Below are 19,502 nucleotides of genomic sequence, written 5' to 3'. Positions count from 1 at the left end.
ACTGCATTAACAGGAACACATCAGAGTGGGTTGCTCAAGCTGGATAATCTGACCATTGAGCCCTCTTTGCTCCTAACCACATGTTTCTCCGGAACTATATAAATGACACTATTTCAGAGTCAAATCCAAGGATTCATGTGCAAAACCACTGAAGTATCTTCTGCTAAAATTGAATAATTTCATCATGACAATTTTGCAGAAAATTGCAGTAGTCCTACTAGACACAAGATTATTTTTATTCACAGTCTGTCTTTAAGGCTTTCTTCTACTTCTCCATACCACATCTCCAACAATTTTGTGTGGAAAAAAATTAAAATGTTCAATGATGGAGTAACAATTTTAGAAGAGGTCAAAACCACTCAGCTAGAAGATTTGCTTGAAAGAGCACTTAACTCCATTTTGCTGTCTGAAATAGTCGCATAACTTATATGCAATTTGTACTTCAATAGAAACTACTAGCACAGTTTCAGGACATAACATTTGATAAGCAATTTCTGAGGAATTAGTTCTTTTTTGAAGTCTTCAGAATCTGCAAAAAAAAAAAAAAAAAAAAAAAAGGCAGAATTTCCCCTTTTTTTTCTCCCTGAACTGTTGACTCTTTTAGAAACAGAATTTAAATTTATGGGGAAATATAATTGTTGTCATGTCCCAAAACTAGGAAGGTTAGTAGATTCTCCCTGAATAAAGAAGTAGATAAGGAAATTTGTAGAATGAAAATGTGTGTCAGTTTTCTGAAAGACCAAGCTAAAGAAATCTGTAACATGAGGCTGGCAAATTTAGGCAAACAGTAAAAAGGAAAATAGAAGAACTGAGAAAGAATTTAACCATGAAAAGAAAAAAAAAAAAAAAAGACAGTGCAATGATGTCTTTTTGGGAAATGGGTCATGCTAAACAAACATGATTTCTTTGTTTTATGAAATGACAAGTTATATTGAAAAAGATAACTGCCATGTCGCATGCCATTCTAGTTAAATAGATAGCATTAAGTAGTAGTAACAAAGCACATATTAAATGGCTATGAACTGGCTACCTAGGAGGTAGAAAAAAGTTGTCATCAAGACAGAACTGTCATGAAAGGAAAAGATTTCAATAGGGCTTTACAGGTATCTGTGTAAGACCAACTCTATTCAACCTCTTTCTGTGTGAATTAAAAGGAAACTCAAGACTACTGTCGATAAAGTTTTTGGAAGACACAAAAAATACAGAATGATGATTGAATATGAGAACAGTCCATTATGTAAAATAGCCTAGATTGCTTGTAAACTGTGACACTCAATGCAATAAATGGAAAGTCTTACAATTAGGCAAGAGAAGGGTGAGAATGTATCCAGGAGAACCGTAACTATGTAAACTAAAACAGTCACAAGTTTGCGAGGGTGTAATAAACCAAAAAAACCCAAACCAAAATGAAAAAAACCCACAAAAACCCCACAACCAACCAACCAACCAACCCTTAGACTGATTCTTTATATATATTGTAGAAAGATTAGGGAGGTAAAATTTACGTCAGAAATTGATTCTGGGGTGTGTGTGTGTGTGTGTAACATTATAAAATATCAATATTAATTTTATTTTCCTGTACTTTTTACAAAATTTTTAAAGGCTGAAAAACAAAAATAACACTATGAATGGCAGAAAAGGCTGTAGAGTGAAAACTTTTTCCTATTTAGTTTATCAGAAAGGGTAGCTTCATAAGAATATAGTGGTATCTTCACAAGGAGAAATACTGTGAACTAGTACAAGTCAGTCTGAAAGAGGGAAATAAGAGTCAACAGTTTGAAATTGAAAGTGCACATTATCAAATAAAGGGCAGACCTCTGACTTTATGATGAATGAATAGAATATTCAGCCAAGGAAACATGTGATATTTTCTACCTCTTGATCACTTCAGTTCAAAATTACATGCTTTCAGAAGGACTCGCTTTAGCCAAAATCAAATTACTAGATTCAGTATGGTGCTAATTCAATTAGTGGCCTGAGTTCTACAGGAGATGTGGTGGTCCCATTTAGCTATTAATAGTCAAGCTGTTAGATGAATTAACCATTACACTTGAATATCCTGGAGTTTTGAAAGAACTTATTTTAGCTGTGGATGTATCAGGTTGCATAAATGGTACTAAAACTCCAAGCCATACATAGATTTCTTTCCAAGTGCGGATTGTTGCTTAAAAAGAGTCTAAAATTTGAGGATTTGCCTTATTACACACACTGTAGTTAATTAGGTGTTAAGCCATATAATGTGATTGGTAGTAATGTCTTTGGGGAAAAAATTGATGGTTTTATTAAATAGAAGAGAAAATAGCTAGGTTTCTGGCTTCTAGTGATTCTACTGACCACCTCTCAGGCTCCCAGGTAGTGGTTTCCCCGCTCCATCCCTCCCCAACTTTCTTTACGGAATCTGAAAATACTTTTGGAAACTGAAGACCACCTGTTTTCTTATAGTCCATTTCATGCCTGTTTTGTGTAGATGGTTATATTAGCTGCTTTTCTTGGACTAGAAAATATTTGAAGAATTGATGCTCTTTGTCTTGCTGGATTCAACTTAATCTACTCAATCTGTATTTTTCTTAATTGTTACTATGACAGCAATGCCTTATTCTGATCCATTTCTACTGACTGTTCCTGTTACTCTGCTACTTTTAAACACAGAAAAATGTATTTATATATAGTACTTCAAGTTGCAACTATACAGCCTGCCAGACACAACTGGAGTTGTGCATGTAAACTCATGTTTATGGTCCAACCCCACAGAGGTTCTCAAAGAGTAGAACCACGTCTGTATAGCTCAGAAGAACAAATGAAAAGACAGTTGTTTCTTTACAGCCACATAGAGCTACAGGAGACTTAGGTTTGTTAAGAGAGTTTAAGTTGTGACTAGCTAATGAGACCTGCATCAAAAAAAAAAAAACACCTTTTTTTTTTAATGCCTAATTGCTGAAAAGTTTGATGCAAACATCTAGGCCAAAGTGAAAAGTTGATGCTTACAGGAAAGCCAACACTCACAGTGGAATAAACCAACAATCCCCAGCCACTAAACCCAGAAAATATCCCTTCCAAATCCAGCGATTTGGAAGTTCTGGTGAGCTGAAGACAACGGGGCAAGTACAACACTTCAGGAGAAAATCATCTCTGATAATAATGACCTGATGGCTAAATCAACCTACATGAGGCTGAGGGAAATGTACTTAGAAAAATTATGAACCATACTGACTAAATCAGAGGTGGCAAACCTGATATACATTTACATATGCTTTAACCATTGGAAGAGAAAAAAATGAGAGCTTCCTGCTCTCAAACAGGGTGGCTGTTTGAAATGATATTTCTATAACAAACTCCTTTGATTGCAGCATTTGTGTATTGCAGATTAGAGTTTCTTGTCTTCTTTCTGGGAGGTGACAGGGCAGCAAATTCTAAATTTAATTAATTTGATTATGCTTTGAATTATGAAAACAGGGGAAGGTGCTGTGATTACATTTGGCATCCATGGAATTGCCACATAAATTGCTGTATTTTCCACTCAGTTAGAGAAGCTTTATTCAAATTCCTTAATTTAGGAGGCTTCAGCATAAGACTTTTTTAATTTTGCAATTTCAGTCTATTACTCATAGAGATTTCAGAGAAGGCTATATTTGCTAGTAGTAATTTGAATAGAATTTTTTTTTCTCCTGGGGTCATTCATTGTAGTACAATCAGTCTGGTTAATCCCCTGCCTTCTTTTAATACCAAATGAATGCTATTATAGCATATTTTTTAAAAAAATCTTACTAATTCTTTAAGAACTCTTACTATTTTGTTTTAAAAATATACTTTTTTTTCTATTTCCATATTTTTAGCAGTTGTCTTTAAGTGTTGTTTTCATGTGAGGGATTCATGTATTTCATTTCAATGATAAATTTCCATACGAAATGGCTGCCTTTCAGTACTATATCTATACTATCATGACCAGAGAAGAAAACTGACCACTAATTATCATTTCTATAATGCTATGACTTTTAGCCATGAAGTAGCTAGTGATGTCCCTGTAAAGGAACAAAATGTATAATATTACTTATATAAAGCAGATCTGACTCAAGGGCACAGATTAAAACATCTTAGTTATAGAAGTATTCAGAATGTGGAGTATGACCAGAAGCTTTGTATTGCACATTTCTGTTTACAGTTATGATTTGGACTAAATCACGAGTCTTAGTCAAAGTCTATTGGGACTTCTAAATTTGAAGTTTATTTTGAAGTATCTGCTGACTTGCTCTGTATCTGTGTTAAAGTGTAAAAATTGTATTTTTTTCCTCCTTCAAAGTAGAATATTATTAGATTTTAAAATGTATTTTAATATATACAATATATTGAGAATATTAAATTACAATAAAACAAGCTAGATACATATCCTAGAGCAAAGCAGTGACAAAAATAGAATTTTTGTTCAAAAAATAAAAATAATATTAATGAAATCATCATCTGCAATAGTTCACATCCCTCAGTGGATTGTAAAATACCACATTAAATCGGTTATTAAATAGATACTTAAAATTATATTTGAATCATTATTGGCTATGATCATGACAGGACAGATACATAAAAAACTAGAATATGGGGAATCTAGTGTGATCTAGTGGCTCTTCATCAAATCTCTAGTGACCAGGCTCATGATCCAATGGAATAGAGATTTTCCAAACAAAAAAACTTACTTCCCCATGATAAACTAATTTGTCATCAAAGTGGAGTTGTGTTTTCCCCACTAGATAGAAAACCTTTGAGCTCAAAACTTTAAAATATACCGTGTTTTATTCTGGGGTAATTCCATTCGGATATCATGCAGGACCTGCTGTGGTTACTGAATTTAAAATGAGTTCTTATTTTGTGGATGTAATAAGATAAATTATTTCAAGAGTACCAGACCGATATTTAACTACATAGTTAAATACTTCAGTAAATGCATAGTTAGGCACTTGGCTGTGGCAGACATTTCCTTGATATTTGTCTGCACTTTAATTAAAGTCTTGAGTTTTACAATCTCAGTCACAGTGGAACCTTCTGTTGTTGCTTTTGTTGTATGTAAGTAAAATGGTTCTTCATAGAATGCTAAAAGAGACAATATAACACACTGTCAGATGCTGTAGACCGTAGAAGTGTCTCACAGAAATCTTGGGGAAAAGAAGCTATTGACTGTAAAGAAATGTATCTGCTGACTTGTTCAGTATCTGTGTTAAAGTGCAAAAATTGTATTTTTTTTCTCCTTCAGAGTAGAATAATCAAATTTAATAGTACTATGTAGTAAAACTACTTAGTAAATATATTGTTTAGTTTTAGTTAGTCCTGTGAGAAGCAGAGAGTAGGACTGGATCCTTTGTCCTTTCCAACTTAAGATATTCTATGGTTCTGTAGTAATTCTGGTCTCAATTATTTGGAAATATCACTGGAGGAAATATTATTCATTTATAGATGAATCTGCCAATAACATGTACTTTGTATAAAAAATAAAAATGTTTTAATAAGAAAAGTTGGTGTTAAAGTCTTATCTGGAAACTAGGTAATTTTCATGTCATATTTCAAATAGAAATTGTCACAGAAAAAAACAAATCTAAAAACCCTATCAAAACTGGTGTGATTTAGAGCTGAATAGATGTAGAAAAGAAGTTAGAAGAAAATTTGTGTTCTGGGAGAGCCTTCCATGTGGGATAAAACATCTGTCACAATTTTAAGATAGAAATAGGTATGACCATTTGTGAAGGCAGAGGGTCCAGAATTGTACGTCCTTCTCAAGTCTGTTCCAACAGATATAGCCTTCCATATGTTGTATGTGATTTTTGACACAATAGTCAAACTGTAAAAATTCTTCACTTAATACAAGAAACAGGATGGAGTTATATCTGCAATGATGTCTATGTCTTGATTTTTTTTATTTTCTTGCTTTCTTTTCTTAGTAAAAATGAATAAATATTGGAGTCACAGCTGAAAAGTGCTCAGTTAACAGGGTCACGGTGCTGCCTCATAAATATGAGACAAAATCAGGGTTGTGTTTAAATTTTAAAAGCCTGTGACAATTTTCTTTTTAACATTTTTTCCCTTATTGTTTTATTCAGAGAAATATCTTTCTTAAGATGAACTTCCCATTTTCTTATGGGATTTATAGGAATTCCTGCCAAGTATACAGCATATACTCAGGGGCAATTCCTAGTTTTAAAGAAATTGCTGGAGAGTGTAATATTGTCTTATTGGAAAAGACATATAAGAAAGTTCTCCTTACACATTTTGGGATCATGAGAGAAATCAGAAATTGAGTGTGATTTTAGTGCTATACTGCCAGAACAGTTGGTGGAGCTACTAGTGACAAAGATAAAGCGTTAGGATCCTCATGGTAGTTAGATACTTCATATTGATCTTATGATTTTAGGATGTATAAATATACATGCATCCAAGAAAAGAGAGGGAACTAAATTTTCCCTTATGTCCTGCCTTCAGCACATCAAAGTTTAAAACTAGTTTTCTTATTCTAAATTTTGAATATAAGCTTTGGAAACCAAAAACTTGCTCATTTTCTTTACTCATTTTTAGAAAAGAGATTTTTCAGAACCTGCTGCAAGTGAGAGGTCAAATGATTAGTCATCCACAAATCCTTATTAGTTATCTATAAGCATTGATTCAGTATCACAGTCTTTGAAGCAAAAAAGAAGAGGAAAGTAATCATAATACAGAGGAATTTCTGCTTGTTTAAATTAATTTAGAAATGTAAGTGACTAGTGTATTTATGAGGATTATATAGAAGATAGATGTTCTCCTATGTAACACTTGGTCTGTTTCAAATCGAAATGGAAGGTTCTAAAAATCCCATACTTCGTACATGCATATGCATAAGCATGAAATGTTCCGATACATTTGGTGTCAATATAAAAAACTGAAGCAATTTATTTGAAAAATGTCAAAGCATGACATTCTTAATTCTAATACTTTCCTATATTCCTATTTTTCAGTAAAATGAATTTTCAGAACAGTAGTACCAAATTTTGTGAATATTTCTTTTGATGAAAATGTATATTTAAATTATATCAGTTTCTTTTATCCAAATGCCCCCACAAATTTGTGTTACAATGTGTATAAGTTGTGGTTAATTTCAACATACCATGTTGCAATTTCCAAAAAAAAGATCTGTTTCAAACTGTATCATTTTAAGGAAAAAAGCACTGATGAACTAAAACAAACTTGTATACTATTTTCAGTCAGCTTGTCCAAAATCTACACTTCTGATGGAAAGGAACTTACAGTGCAAAAGTGTGTTAAAATAATTTAAAATATTATTCTCTGTGGATAGATCTACTAATTTATGTATGATTTGTTTTCAGAATACAATGGAAACAATGACATAAGCTACATGAAAATTTCCATTTTGTATGTAATAATGGCTAAATGGTTTCACAAAAAAAATGCATAGAAAGTAATCTTAAAGTACAGGAAAAGTAGTGTTCTGGAAACCATTTTTTACATTATCGGAAACTCTGGGGGTCAAAAAACTTGAGATCATACTGTACAGAAAATTGTCTAGAAGAGCAAGGCTCTACTTAAGATGCTTTGCTTTACTAGCTATTGTATATTTAGAATTTACCCAGAAGCAACATTTGATCATGCTATGGTATATTTTCTTACTGGTTATAGCAACCACTCACTTTAAGAGTCCAAAACAATTAAACTAAAACCTTAGTTCTTTGAAAATATAGTGTTTATAAATTTTCATAGTTCTCTATTTATTTCAATGAAACTCACTCCAGTCTATCAATGTCTTTTATGTACTGGTGTGCTCAGAACTAGACCCAGCACTCCAGATTTGACCTCATGAATGGTGAGCAGAAGAGAAGGATCCCCTCCCTTGACCTGCTGGCAACACATTTCATAATACAACCTGGAAAGCTGTTGGCCTTGTTTGCTGCGAGAACACATTGCTGGCTCATGTCCAACTTGAGGACCACCCCAGATCATTTTCTGAAAGGCTCCTTCCCAGCTAGACTGTCCACAGCATGTGCTGATTCCCTAGCATAGGACTTGACATTTCCCTTTATTGAATTCCATGATGTTTCTGTCAGCCTGTGATCGAAGAAATTATCAGGGCCTAATTTAAAGGCATCATCATAGGTGAAAAATGTCCCCTAACTGAAACTGAGCCCACAGTATTGACTGTCCCTACTTTTATTTTAATCTTTGCTTCTGCATGTATAATTAACTAAATGTGAAAAAAAAAATTCTGATAGTGATAGATAATAATGGATAGAATTTTAGGGTCATTCAATTTTGATTTTCTCTCTGTACTGTAGTCAAACCAATTAAAAGCCTATCTTTTAGTTTACAGACAATTATTAGTTAAGTCACACTTATGAACATAAATCTACTTGATTGACATATATTAAATACAAAAGTATCTTTTTTGAGATTTGTCAAATAAGAAAATTTAGCTTTTGGATAGTTTTAAGAAGTATGTCATATTTTAAATAAGAAATTACCTTTTGTTAAAAAACAATTTGTGTCTTATTCAGTGGAATAAGAGTTCCCATTCATTACTTTTTCTTTTAAATAGCTATTTAAGCAGTTACAATATGTGAGAAAACACTGGTATTTTGGCAATGTATATTTGGGCTAGAAATGTTTTATAAATTAGATTAATTATTTGGTAGTATAATAATTGATTCAATAAATATTACTTTGATTTCTTTATAACCTCAAGCAAATTGATTTTCTAGCAGCATCTGGCATTGTGTTTTATATATATATGACACAAACGACTAAAGACAGCTTAAGAGAAAGGTTATGCCCAACCTTTGCTCTTGTTTGAACAAGCTAATTCTGATCATTTGTTTGTTTGTTTGTTTTCTTTCCCTCACAGGAGTCATCAGGACTGCCTTGCACAACATGGACAGGGAAGCCAGAGAGCATTATTCCGTTGTCATTCAAGCCAAAGATATGGCTGGGCAGGTCGGAGGGCTGTCAGGGTCAACAACTGTAAATATCACACTCACTGATGTCAACGACAATCCACCCAGGTTTCCTCAGAGTATGTACAATTTCAACATATAACTGATTTGAAAATCATTTTGATTTTCAGTGAAGTGAGAAGCTATTAGTGAAATCCAGTTAGCAGTCAAATTCATGGGGAGAAGGCAGCTTGGGAGGTGTTTGGATTCACAAATATTTTTTAATTTTCCAGTGTTTTTAGATGAACCACAGAGATGGCATAGCTAGAATACTGAAACCAGTGAAGACATCTTTCAGTTAACCACTGGATAAGAGTGAGATAGGTGACAAAGGAATGCTCTTGTCATGTGCGGGTTATTCTCTAGTCCTTGTTGAATGTGTTTTTCAATAACTGTGTGTTTGATCCCACAAGGGAATTATGCTAATCCTATGGTAGATAACAACAAAAGGTAATGCATTAAAAGATTTAATCTAGCATGCCTTTGGCTGCTTCCATACACATACATCAATTTTTTTCTTCTGTTTCTTTCTCTATACCCAAGTAAACCTTTAAGATCAATTATTACATTACAGATGGGCAAAAGCTGTTTCTCCCTGATGTTGAGCTCTGATGGAGTCTGCCTCTATTCTAGTTAAGTGAATTGGTGATGTTGATGTCAAATATTGTTATCACATGTACATATGAAGAATATATACTAGAATACTCCTAGAATATCTTAATATTACCACTATTAAGAAATTAATTTCTATCCAACTTATTGGATGTAGATTGATCTGACACAGTAGCTGGGGTCTTGTAGGAATTCTGAATTCAGTCGACAATTTATTTAAAAATCCTCTGAAATGTAAATGCGTTTCTTTTTCATGATGGCTCAGGGCCAAAAAGAATATTGTAATCTGGTCTCAGACATTGTGTGAGCTGTTGTAGAACATAATGGACTGGTAGCTATAGGTACATCCACTAGGAAATGCATTAAACTGTTTGAATTAGAAGATTTATAAAGTAGTAGAGACCACAAGGCTCCACGGAAAAACAAAGCTCCCTGGCAATACACATTATATAAAATCTGGCCAAACAGTATGTAGGCTTATTAAAAGTGTTGCAGAAATGAATATTTTTTTCTGTGCCTCAGAAGCACATGAAAACATAAAGCCTTTGAAACATGGCCTTAAATAAAATATATTTGTTTTCATATTCCACAGAATTTTCATTGCATCCATCATTCTATTAAATACTTTCTAACTATTGGAAAGGCAAAAGGTAAGGCCTATCTTTGAACAGATTTAACATCTAAATGAGCTAAAGTAGAAGAAATGTCATAAATTTTCTTCAAACTCAATGGATGCAGAAACAAATCCCTACATATCAGGTATCAAAAACTGGCCTCTTTTATTTTGAATGGGAGGGTCTGGATATCAAACTGACTGGCCAGCGGAAACGTACATGGGTATATATATTTCTTTATTTTTATTATTATTTTTTAAAAGTCAAAGAAATATAAAATATTCAAGTTATACTTTATACATTTTAAGGGATTACAATAATGTTGAAAACCACAAAACATCATTTCACATTTAATGAAAACTTTTTATTTAACAGAGAAAAAATATTATTTTAATATTTATTGGTTTTAGCATAAAATATTATTTTAGAACAAGTCTTGTAGAGTACAAGCATTTACTTTCTTTCCTTACGGAGGATTTCTATACCACAGCTATGAATGACATTGCTTTTTTACTGCGTTTCAAGAAATATATTTTAAGCCCCTTGCAAAAGAACAGCAGCTATATGTCAGTAATAGAGAATGAAAGTATAGTTGATCTAAAAAAGGCCATTGTAGCATCATGAACTATTACAATAATACACGAGTCTTGCACTAACAGAAATAACTTCATTGTTTATTTTTCTTCTCTTTTCTTTGTGTGCCATAATTTTCAGTTAAATTTCTCTTCAATTTCCTTATTAGACGGAATGCTAAATGAGACTTACTGAGGCTTGTCACATTCAGAATTGAATTCAAGGGAAGTGCTAACCAAAACTGCACATATCGAGTGTATAACCCTTGGGACAGGCTGAGCCTCAGCTAAACCACAGACTTTCTTTTGGTTAGTTTCTTTTTCTCCGTTACCATACTTTTGAGTTTTGAATCTGGTTCTAACTGTATGAGTACCTTACTTGAGAACATGCTGAGAAGCACATCTGATTGATGCCTTTATTAGCTGTTTTATTTAGAAATATACTTTATTATATGTATTTAAAAGATGGTACCTTTCTGGCTTCGGTAGATCATTGGTCATTAGACATGCATTTGCAGTAGTATATGCAGGATTTTCCCCCCTAAATAAACCCTTTCAAACCCTACTTAAGACTTAGAAATAAAGGTTGTAAATATGTCTGCTTAAATGAATTTACTTTGTTTTTCTCTCTACCTACTCTAAATGTAGCTGACTTTCTTGCAAAGAAATTTCTAAAAAAAGAGCTATAGTTTTCCAAAACACAAAAAAAAATCTAGAAGGAATAATGTGAAACAGGACTGCATAATTTTATCAGTCTGATGGCTGCGGTTCTGACATAGTTGTTAATAAACATTTCTGTAATAAGAAACAGATGAAAAATTCTGCGTGCAAAACACACTAGTCTGTCTCAAAAGTAGGCAAGGAGTTGCAAAATCAGAAGGAGAATAGCCTGAAACCTCAAATATATTTTGCTCATCAATTAATTCAGTGCATTTTGAATAATACTGATTTCTTTTTCTTCATCATCACAATTTTCTTTTTTTAGAGAGATGAGTTATAATTAACTATCTATTTAACGTAACCTGACAGACAGTACTCTACATGGGAAGATTTTTGCATCTCTCTGTTCTTGTTAGTTTTACCACTGATGGATCCATGTGGCTGATGACTGAGGGCCCTAATATCAGTGTCATAAATTTATTTCAGTAATTTGATAGAAGATGTTCCATCTACTGATGACACTGTTATCAGCGTTGAGTGACATCAAAATATTCTGTATACTTTTCCTTCATTAATTCTTTCTGGTCTTTCTTAAGATGAATAAATTCTATGTGTTTTGCTTTGTTTAATATGAAGAGATTCTGATTGCATCAAGACCATCACACTAGACAGATGCTTCAACCGACATGCTTTGTACATCAAGTGCTAATTATTATATTCTGGCCAGTGTGTAGGAGGTCTGTAGTTATTGTGTTATTATGTAGTTATTGTCTAGATTGATATAATTTGTAGATTGATATGTCTAGCTCAGTTTTTTAGGATAAAGCAGGATTTAAACACAAGTCATGGCTTAAAACACTTTTCATATAGCTTAATTGTTGAACCTTGATTGTTTCATGGTAGTATGTAAATATAATGTGAAATTATGTAGATGCATAGTTTGCCCTAGATTTTTACAATGTCATTGTGTGAAAAGTACACAGTCATGTTAAATAGGAATATTGCAGAAATAGACATTAACTCCGTTCAGTGCTAGGAAGGTGTCTATTATCCAGCCTTGTTAATATGACTCATTAGATAATTATGTGCAAAAGTATCTGCTATTCATTTTCTTTTGAAATCCATACTCCAGTGTGGTCCTGTCTGTATCCCCAGTTCCACATAGTATATCCAGTTCCTATAATTTCCATATGCACCCATCAGCATCCTCTCACTAGTGGTGACATCCTCTCCTATTGTGGTGAGTAGTTCAGAGCTATCTGCCTGCTGTTTTACCATTTGGATCCTGCCAAATGAGATGAGTAAAGCAGAATTTTTTCTGATTTTCTTTTAGCAGGTCTTTCTTTATTCACCCAGTAAGTGCTAAGAGGCTTGTGGAATCATAATGGGTTTTAGGGCTCTACTCTTTTGTTAGAGTTGTCTGAAATTGGACAAGGGTTAAAAAAAAGTTACTGGAGACTATTGAGTTAAAATGATTACAGAAGTGTTCAGGGCCAGGTTGGATGGTGCTCTGTGCAAGCTGGTCTAGTGAAAGGTGTCCCTGCCCATGGCAGGGGAGTTAAAACCATATTATCTTTAAGGTCCCTTCAAATCTAAGTCCTTCTATGAGTCTGTGATTCTACCTGACGATGATGAGTCCAACACTGATCCAGTATCCAGGCAGTATTAGAAAGTATTTCATTATAGAAATTATTCTACATTTATTTGTTGCTAATTTACTAAGATTTTTTTTCATTATAATTAGAGGAATGTCTTCTTTGTATTTCACGCTCATCACTTCCTATCTTTGTAACTATTACGTTTTCTTATAATAGTCACACAATTTTACTGCTAAAAAATATTTTGCTCCTCACACATTCTTAAAGGGGGAGATTTGTTCCAATTTTTTGTGGTACAATTAATTAGTTAATTAATTGTGTTTATAAAACATATGCTCAGGTTTCAAAGTGAATGACCACTGAGTGACATTTCCTTTGTGAGTACAGTTGGTGTACAGTCTCTCTAGACAGTGCTAGAGATCACATCCAGCTGTTAAACTGCCCATTAACAATGATTATGGAGTGTAGATGTTGTTTTTCCAGTGCTTTTTGCATAGAAAATGCATATTTTGGTATTCAATGCCTACAGGAAGTACTTCTGAAAATCCAGGAAACCCAGTTTTCTTTGTCTTTCTGCTTTTACCTATAAGTGGCATAAACAACACACTTTTTACAAGAAGTCAGAACACTTTTAATCTCTGAGAACTAGTCAGAAAGTTTTCAAGAACTTTTAGTTGCTGTCTCTAAAGGCAAAGTGTCATGGAACATAAACCCTTATTAAAATCTTAATCACAACCATAACTTCTGGTTTACATTGGGATTGTAAAAAGCAGGGGCATGGGGGTGCACAAGTCTTGTTCCAGCCAATGGATTCTATTGCGTTGAAGAAGAATGTTTGTGGTTTTTTTTCTAAATTGACCCAAGATTGCTATGTTCTCCAGAGTTTCAAGGCAAACAAATTTTGAAGGATTTGAGTTTTGAAGTTTGTTTTAGTGTTGTATTTGCAAATAAGAAGTAACTTCACTTATGCTTCAAACATTTTTAGAAAGTGCAAAAGCATTGTTTTTGTGTCAGGGAAGAAGAATAAGCCACACATACCCCTTAAAAATTTCTTAGTCTAGATGTATGAAAGAGATATCAGCATCAAAAAGAATATTCAGATCAAGGACAGTAGATATAAAATTGACTGAGCTGCAGGAATCATAAAAGTTGCTGTATTCATAATGATGATGGATTAAAATTGGATTTGTTATATTAAAAATAAGCATAGTACAGAAAGATGTGACAAATGTCCAAGACATACTGTGAGAAATAGACTTCTTTAAAACTGCAGTCTCAAAAGAGAAATCCAGATTAATCTATTATGTTTAATGAAAACAAGCAGCTCTGTGAATGCAGAATAACTTTCTCAAACAAAGCCACCAAGGAAGATTAAGCACAATCCACAGCTGGAGCTCCATTTTAGTTTTATCAAAGATGGTAGGCAGTAAAATGTAAGACATACTTTCATAAATGACAGGATCATAAGTTCAGGTAAGACTTGAAAAGGCAATGTGACCTGAAGCCCTGCTTAAAGCAGGTTCAGTTAGACCAAGTTGCTAAGAGCCTTGTCTAGTAAAGTGTTAAAAGGTCCTTTTCACATCCTTTTCTGGAAAACTGCTTTATAATGGGCTGGCCCCAGCATGTACTGATGAATGGCATTATTTCTCCTCTGGTGCCATCATTGAGTGTCATGAGGTTTGTGTCAGCCCATTTCTCCAGCATGTCCAAGTCCCTTTGGACAGCAGCCCTGCCCTCCAGCATACTAACCAGCTTTTTCCAAGATGGTATTGTCCCCATGAAATCCACTATTCGGGTGATTAATTACCACATCAAATATTTTTGGCCACAGTTTTGATTCCTGTAAAACTACTTTTTAATTGGAATTTTGTTCTCGTAATCATCAGGTTTCAAGCTTGGCTCACTGTTCCTTATTCTCCATATCTCATCAGTTTGGCTTATGAATGAATATTTAGCTAGTAAGTTCAAGGAAAACTTTCTTCACATAGCACTTTGATATACATTTTGGATACCGGGGTATTTTATGTTAAGACAATGAGACGCTGAATTTATCAGTTTACTAGTAGATAGAAAAAGGCATTAGCGTATGAGCTGTGATAAACACATCTCTTGGTTCATCACCAAGCAGTATTTATCCTCATGTTGTTAAACTATACCTTGGATAAAAACGTAACAAGAAGGCCAGATACTTGCTTATTTCTCTATTACTTCAGTATTATACCTCTTCTCCCTTCCTTTGTTAAGTAAGGTAATTCCTACTGTTCAAGAAGAAATTATAACCTATAAAAGTAAGCCAAAATTATCAACAAAATAGATTAATAAATGAAATAAATTGAATAATATGCTTATTAATTTTCATTAAATATTGTCATAATTCTTTTTTTGAGAGGTTTAGACAGAGAAATCACTTTTCTGAGAGTAAATAACAGCATTGCAGGTTGCCCATAGGCTAACTGAAATGAAAGTAAATTGTTCTAAAGATAAACAAATTCTTTCTGTACTATTTTTACAGATAATATAATTACTATATTTACTATATTACTATAATTACAGATGAACCATAAAGTTTATTAAAAGATGAAGATCACATATACGCATTTGAAAAATGTTTCAATTTTCATAGATTAAAGTCCTGCAAAGTGGTATAACTGTCCTATACAGTACATTATCTGGAAAGAGTATTAATTTCCTCATTTCATGAGAATGCATCCGAATGAATGTTATAAAAATTGAGAACCAAATCAAACTCTGTAGATTCTTGACCCATAAGAAACTGGGCAGCTCCTCTAGAAAAAATTAGACCGTCCCAAAGAAATTTCTGTTTTACAACAGCTCCTGGAAGTCTGTGATGCTGGAAGGAACAGTTTGTTCAACTTGGGCAGATTTGGCGGAACACTTTTGGTATAGACCGATGACACCTGATCCCCAGGGCTCCCATCTTCCCAATGAATTTTTTTACAGGATTGAGACAGACTCATAGCTTACAATACAGAATCATAAAATCACAGCATACACATCCCACATTTTATAATGATTATCAAACTTCCTTTATCCAATGCCCAAGAAAACGTTCAAAGAATCACCGAATATGCTGAGTTGGAAGGGATCCAGCAGGAGCATCAAGTCCAACTCCTACCCTTCACAGGACCATCTCAAAGAATCACACCATGTGCCTGAGAGTGTTGTCCAAACGATGAACTCTGTCAGGCTTGGTGCTGTGACCACTTCCCTGGGGAGCCTGTTCCAGTGTTCAATTGAGCCTTTAGTTGGTTCCTCTTAGTAGGAATAAAGTTTACAGAGATTTAGTGTTTAGTAAGAACATTTCTAATTTTCACCACTAACCTAAATACATGTCTATAATACAATTTATCTAACCTTCTCATTGCTGAATTTTATCCTCTATGTTTGTTTGTTTTAGATAGTGTTTCTATTTATCTATTTGGCTCATGTCTGTACGAGACATCTTCAGGCTGTCTCTGTGAAGTAATGGTTATATACTAGTTGGAAGACATTTCTGACCTTGTGATCTAACATTTTTTATTTTTTTAACAGTTTTCTTTTAACTCCATTTACTTCTTTGAAACATTTCAGTTCTACGAATACTGACAGATAATAAATGAGTCATTTCAAATATTTGTTTTGCTTGAAGTTTTAGTATTTAAGAATGTTTCAAGCTGGTATCAGTAAAATGATTTTCTGAAACAGATGGCTAACACTTGGGGTGTGATTATAAAGCAGAGTGGAGTGTCATGCAGATATATTTGAACTAGCTATAAACTATTTGGAAGTCTCCAATTAGTTCACCCTGTCATATCAGATATAACACATCCAGTTCCTGAAGTGTCTTGATTATATAACATATCCTTAATGGCCTCAACCTTTCCCTTTTTGGAAATAATTAATCAGAGCAAAAGTGTCAAAAGAATACATTTTGCATGTGTTCTAACAATAAGTAAATTATCCCATTACTATAATTTTATGTAGGAAATAAAGCAACCAGCAATTCAAAAATATCAGTTGACATCATCTGTAAGCACAAAGCATGGCAGATCATTTATTTGGAAATTTGTGTAGGTGGCTTTTATATGCATATCAAAGAATTGCATCAAAGTATTAACTATATGTTTTCATCAAACTCAGTAATTCTCCCGTTACATCAGAGTTGGTATTTTATTTTTTGCATGGTAAATCATACTTTTTGTCTTGTTCTGCAGGACATTTCTTATTTTCCTTGAGATTTCCCTTATGAATGATAACTTATTTTTTGTTTTCCTAGGAAAACTCTCTTTCCTTTTGGACTAACAAAGTTTAATGCTCTCATCCATCCTTCTCACACTACTATTTGTTTATAAGTGTTATGGACTAGTATTACACAAATAATAGGTTTAGGAATCTTCTGTCTGTGTCTATAAAGTTAACCATATTTTAGTGATGACATTCATTCAATTCACAACTGCACATTCTGTAGATTCATAATTTCTTCAGCCAGCCAGTGGTTGGTTTCTGTCATAATTCAGGTTTAACCTCTGAATTCAATGTAAATTTTGCCTTTCTTTCTCTACATGCTTACCAAGAGCACCTCTGCAGTCATGCTAGCTGGTTTAAACTCAGCAAAATGTAACAACATGTTAGCTTTCATATATCCACTTTCAAATCTGCTTTTCTTCTGTCCTGCAACTCAGTTTTGCACTGCTGCGCTCCCTACCACAGAATGCCTAAGAGGAACATAAAAGACACTTTGTAGAGTTTCAGAAGATGTGTAATAACAGAAGTTATTTTGCTCTCTTTTCTGTGTTGGTGGTTGGACTGTGATCTAAACTCCTCAGACTGTTAAAAAGGCATTTGTATCGGCATTGTTTAGGCAGGGAATAAGGATGATGTGCACACCTATTGGATGTATGTTCTCATTTTCAGTGCTGGTAGTTTTCAGAATCACAATGGTAACATTATTGGAGAAAAATTCTTTAAGCTGTTGTTTTTTGTCCCCCCTTAGAACATTATCAACTGTATGTTCCCGAGTCAGCTCAAGTTGGATCAGCAGTTGGGAAAATCAAAGCAAATGATGCAGACACTGGTTCCAATGCAGACATGAAGTACACAATTATAAATGGCGATGGCTCTGGGGTATTCTCCATATCTACTGACAAAGAAACAAGGGAAGGAATTCTTTCCCTCAAGAAGGTAAGCCATAGACTTCAGAAATTTCCTGTGTATGTAATTAAAATATAATGATGAGTGCTGAATAAGCAGACATCACAACAAAAGTATTTTACTGTGTAAACCTATAGAGTCATGAACTTCAGCAATGTAAGCTTCTCCATATTGTTCCCAGAGACACTTAATCTTTTCAGGAAAGGCAGGAAGAAAAGAAATTCAAGGAAAGAAACAGTTATTTAAACCCTCTGTGTTTTTAATGGTGTTATCTAATATTTATAATACTCTGATTTATAAAAACCTTATTGAATTTTAATTAAGATAGTTCACTTTTTCTTACTGATAGTTTTGTACATTAAATTTCTCTGGAAGAAGTAAAATTTGGCTGAAACTTGTAGTGTTGTCCCCAAACTACTTGAATATTGACATAGAAAGTTTTTCTGTGGTAATGATGTGTAATTCGGTTTTCATAGACTGTTATTCTTTGATTTACTTGAAAGCTAACATCTAAATGGTTTAGTATTGTGATAAAGACCTTAAATGTTACTGGTCAACCAATCATACAGTTATCATTTATATGAATTCCCTCTATTTCTCCCAGTCTTTTTAAACCATTATTTATCAATTTTTCTTGCCTTTTAATTTCATTCTTAACTGAATTCAATACATAAATCTAATTCCATAGATAATTTCATCTCCATATTAGGTCCTCTGAACTAGGATCATGGTGGACATTTCTTAAGTGTCTGCCAACTTATGCTAGTATTATATGACTAGATTTAAATTTAATTTTATAATAATCCAGGGATATGGGTTATTATATTTAAGATTTTTTAAAAAACCTTTCCAACAAACGAAAATTTATTGATTTCAGTTTTCACTTGGAGTAACAAATGTCAATTAACAATTCTCATGTGGACTTGTAGATGTCTTGTAGACATCAATTATATCCATATAGCCTAAAAAGTAAAAGTGATTATGTATTTGCTAGTACATATTCTGGGGTTTACTAATGGTTAGGGGAATGAAATCCAGAGAAAATGCGAGAAAAGACATTAAATAAAAACTAACATAATGCATGTTTGGGTTTATATTGCTTCTGAACAGATATATATATATTTATGCACATTTTTATATAGCATCTTAAAAATAGTTTGTAACTAAAGGAAATGTTATTTTTATAATTTATGATGGTTTAAAAAGGGCTTCTGTCTCTTCCAGTATCTTAAAAATCTTTAACTCAGTGTCTCTTATAAAGGTTGTGTAATACCTGCTTCTTTCAACCACAAAAAAGTAAACTGCCTTTTTTATACCACTGAACTTATTTCCTGGTGACCC

At 33.4% G+C, this 19,502-nt stretch overlaps 1 protein-coding gene across 9 annotated transcripts in view; it reads left to right on the top strand.

Moving 5' to 3' along the window:
- Positions 1-19,502, top strand: part of CDH18 (cadherin 18) — a 479,225-nt gene that overhangs the window by 405,155 nt on the left and 54,568 nt on the right. For all 9 annotated transcript variants that reach the window (XM_039382102.1, XM_027735270.2, XM_039382099.1 and 6 more), the window contains 2 exons: positions 8,867-9,034; positions 18,004-18,191. In XM_039382102.1, the coding sequence (XP_039238036.1) occupies positions 8,867-9,034; positions 18,004-18,191 (356 nt within the window). The remainder of the gene's footprint in view (positions 1-8,866; positions 9,035-18,003; positions 18,192-19,502) is intronic.

This window comes from Pipra filicauda, unplaced genomic scaffold (assembly GCF_003945595.2).
Source record: "Pipra filicauda isolate LSUMZ 115617 unplaced genomic scaffold, ASM394559v2 scaffold254_size1108330_pilon, whole genome shotgun sequence".
Classification (NCBI taxonomy): domain Eukaryota; kingdom Metazoa; phylum Chordata; class Aves; order Passeriformes; family Pipridae; genus Pipra; species Pipra filicauda.
This window is presented reverse-complemented; position numbering and strand designations above follow the sequence as displayed.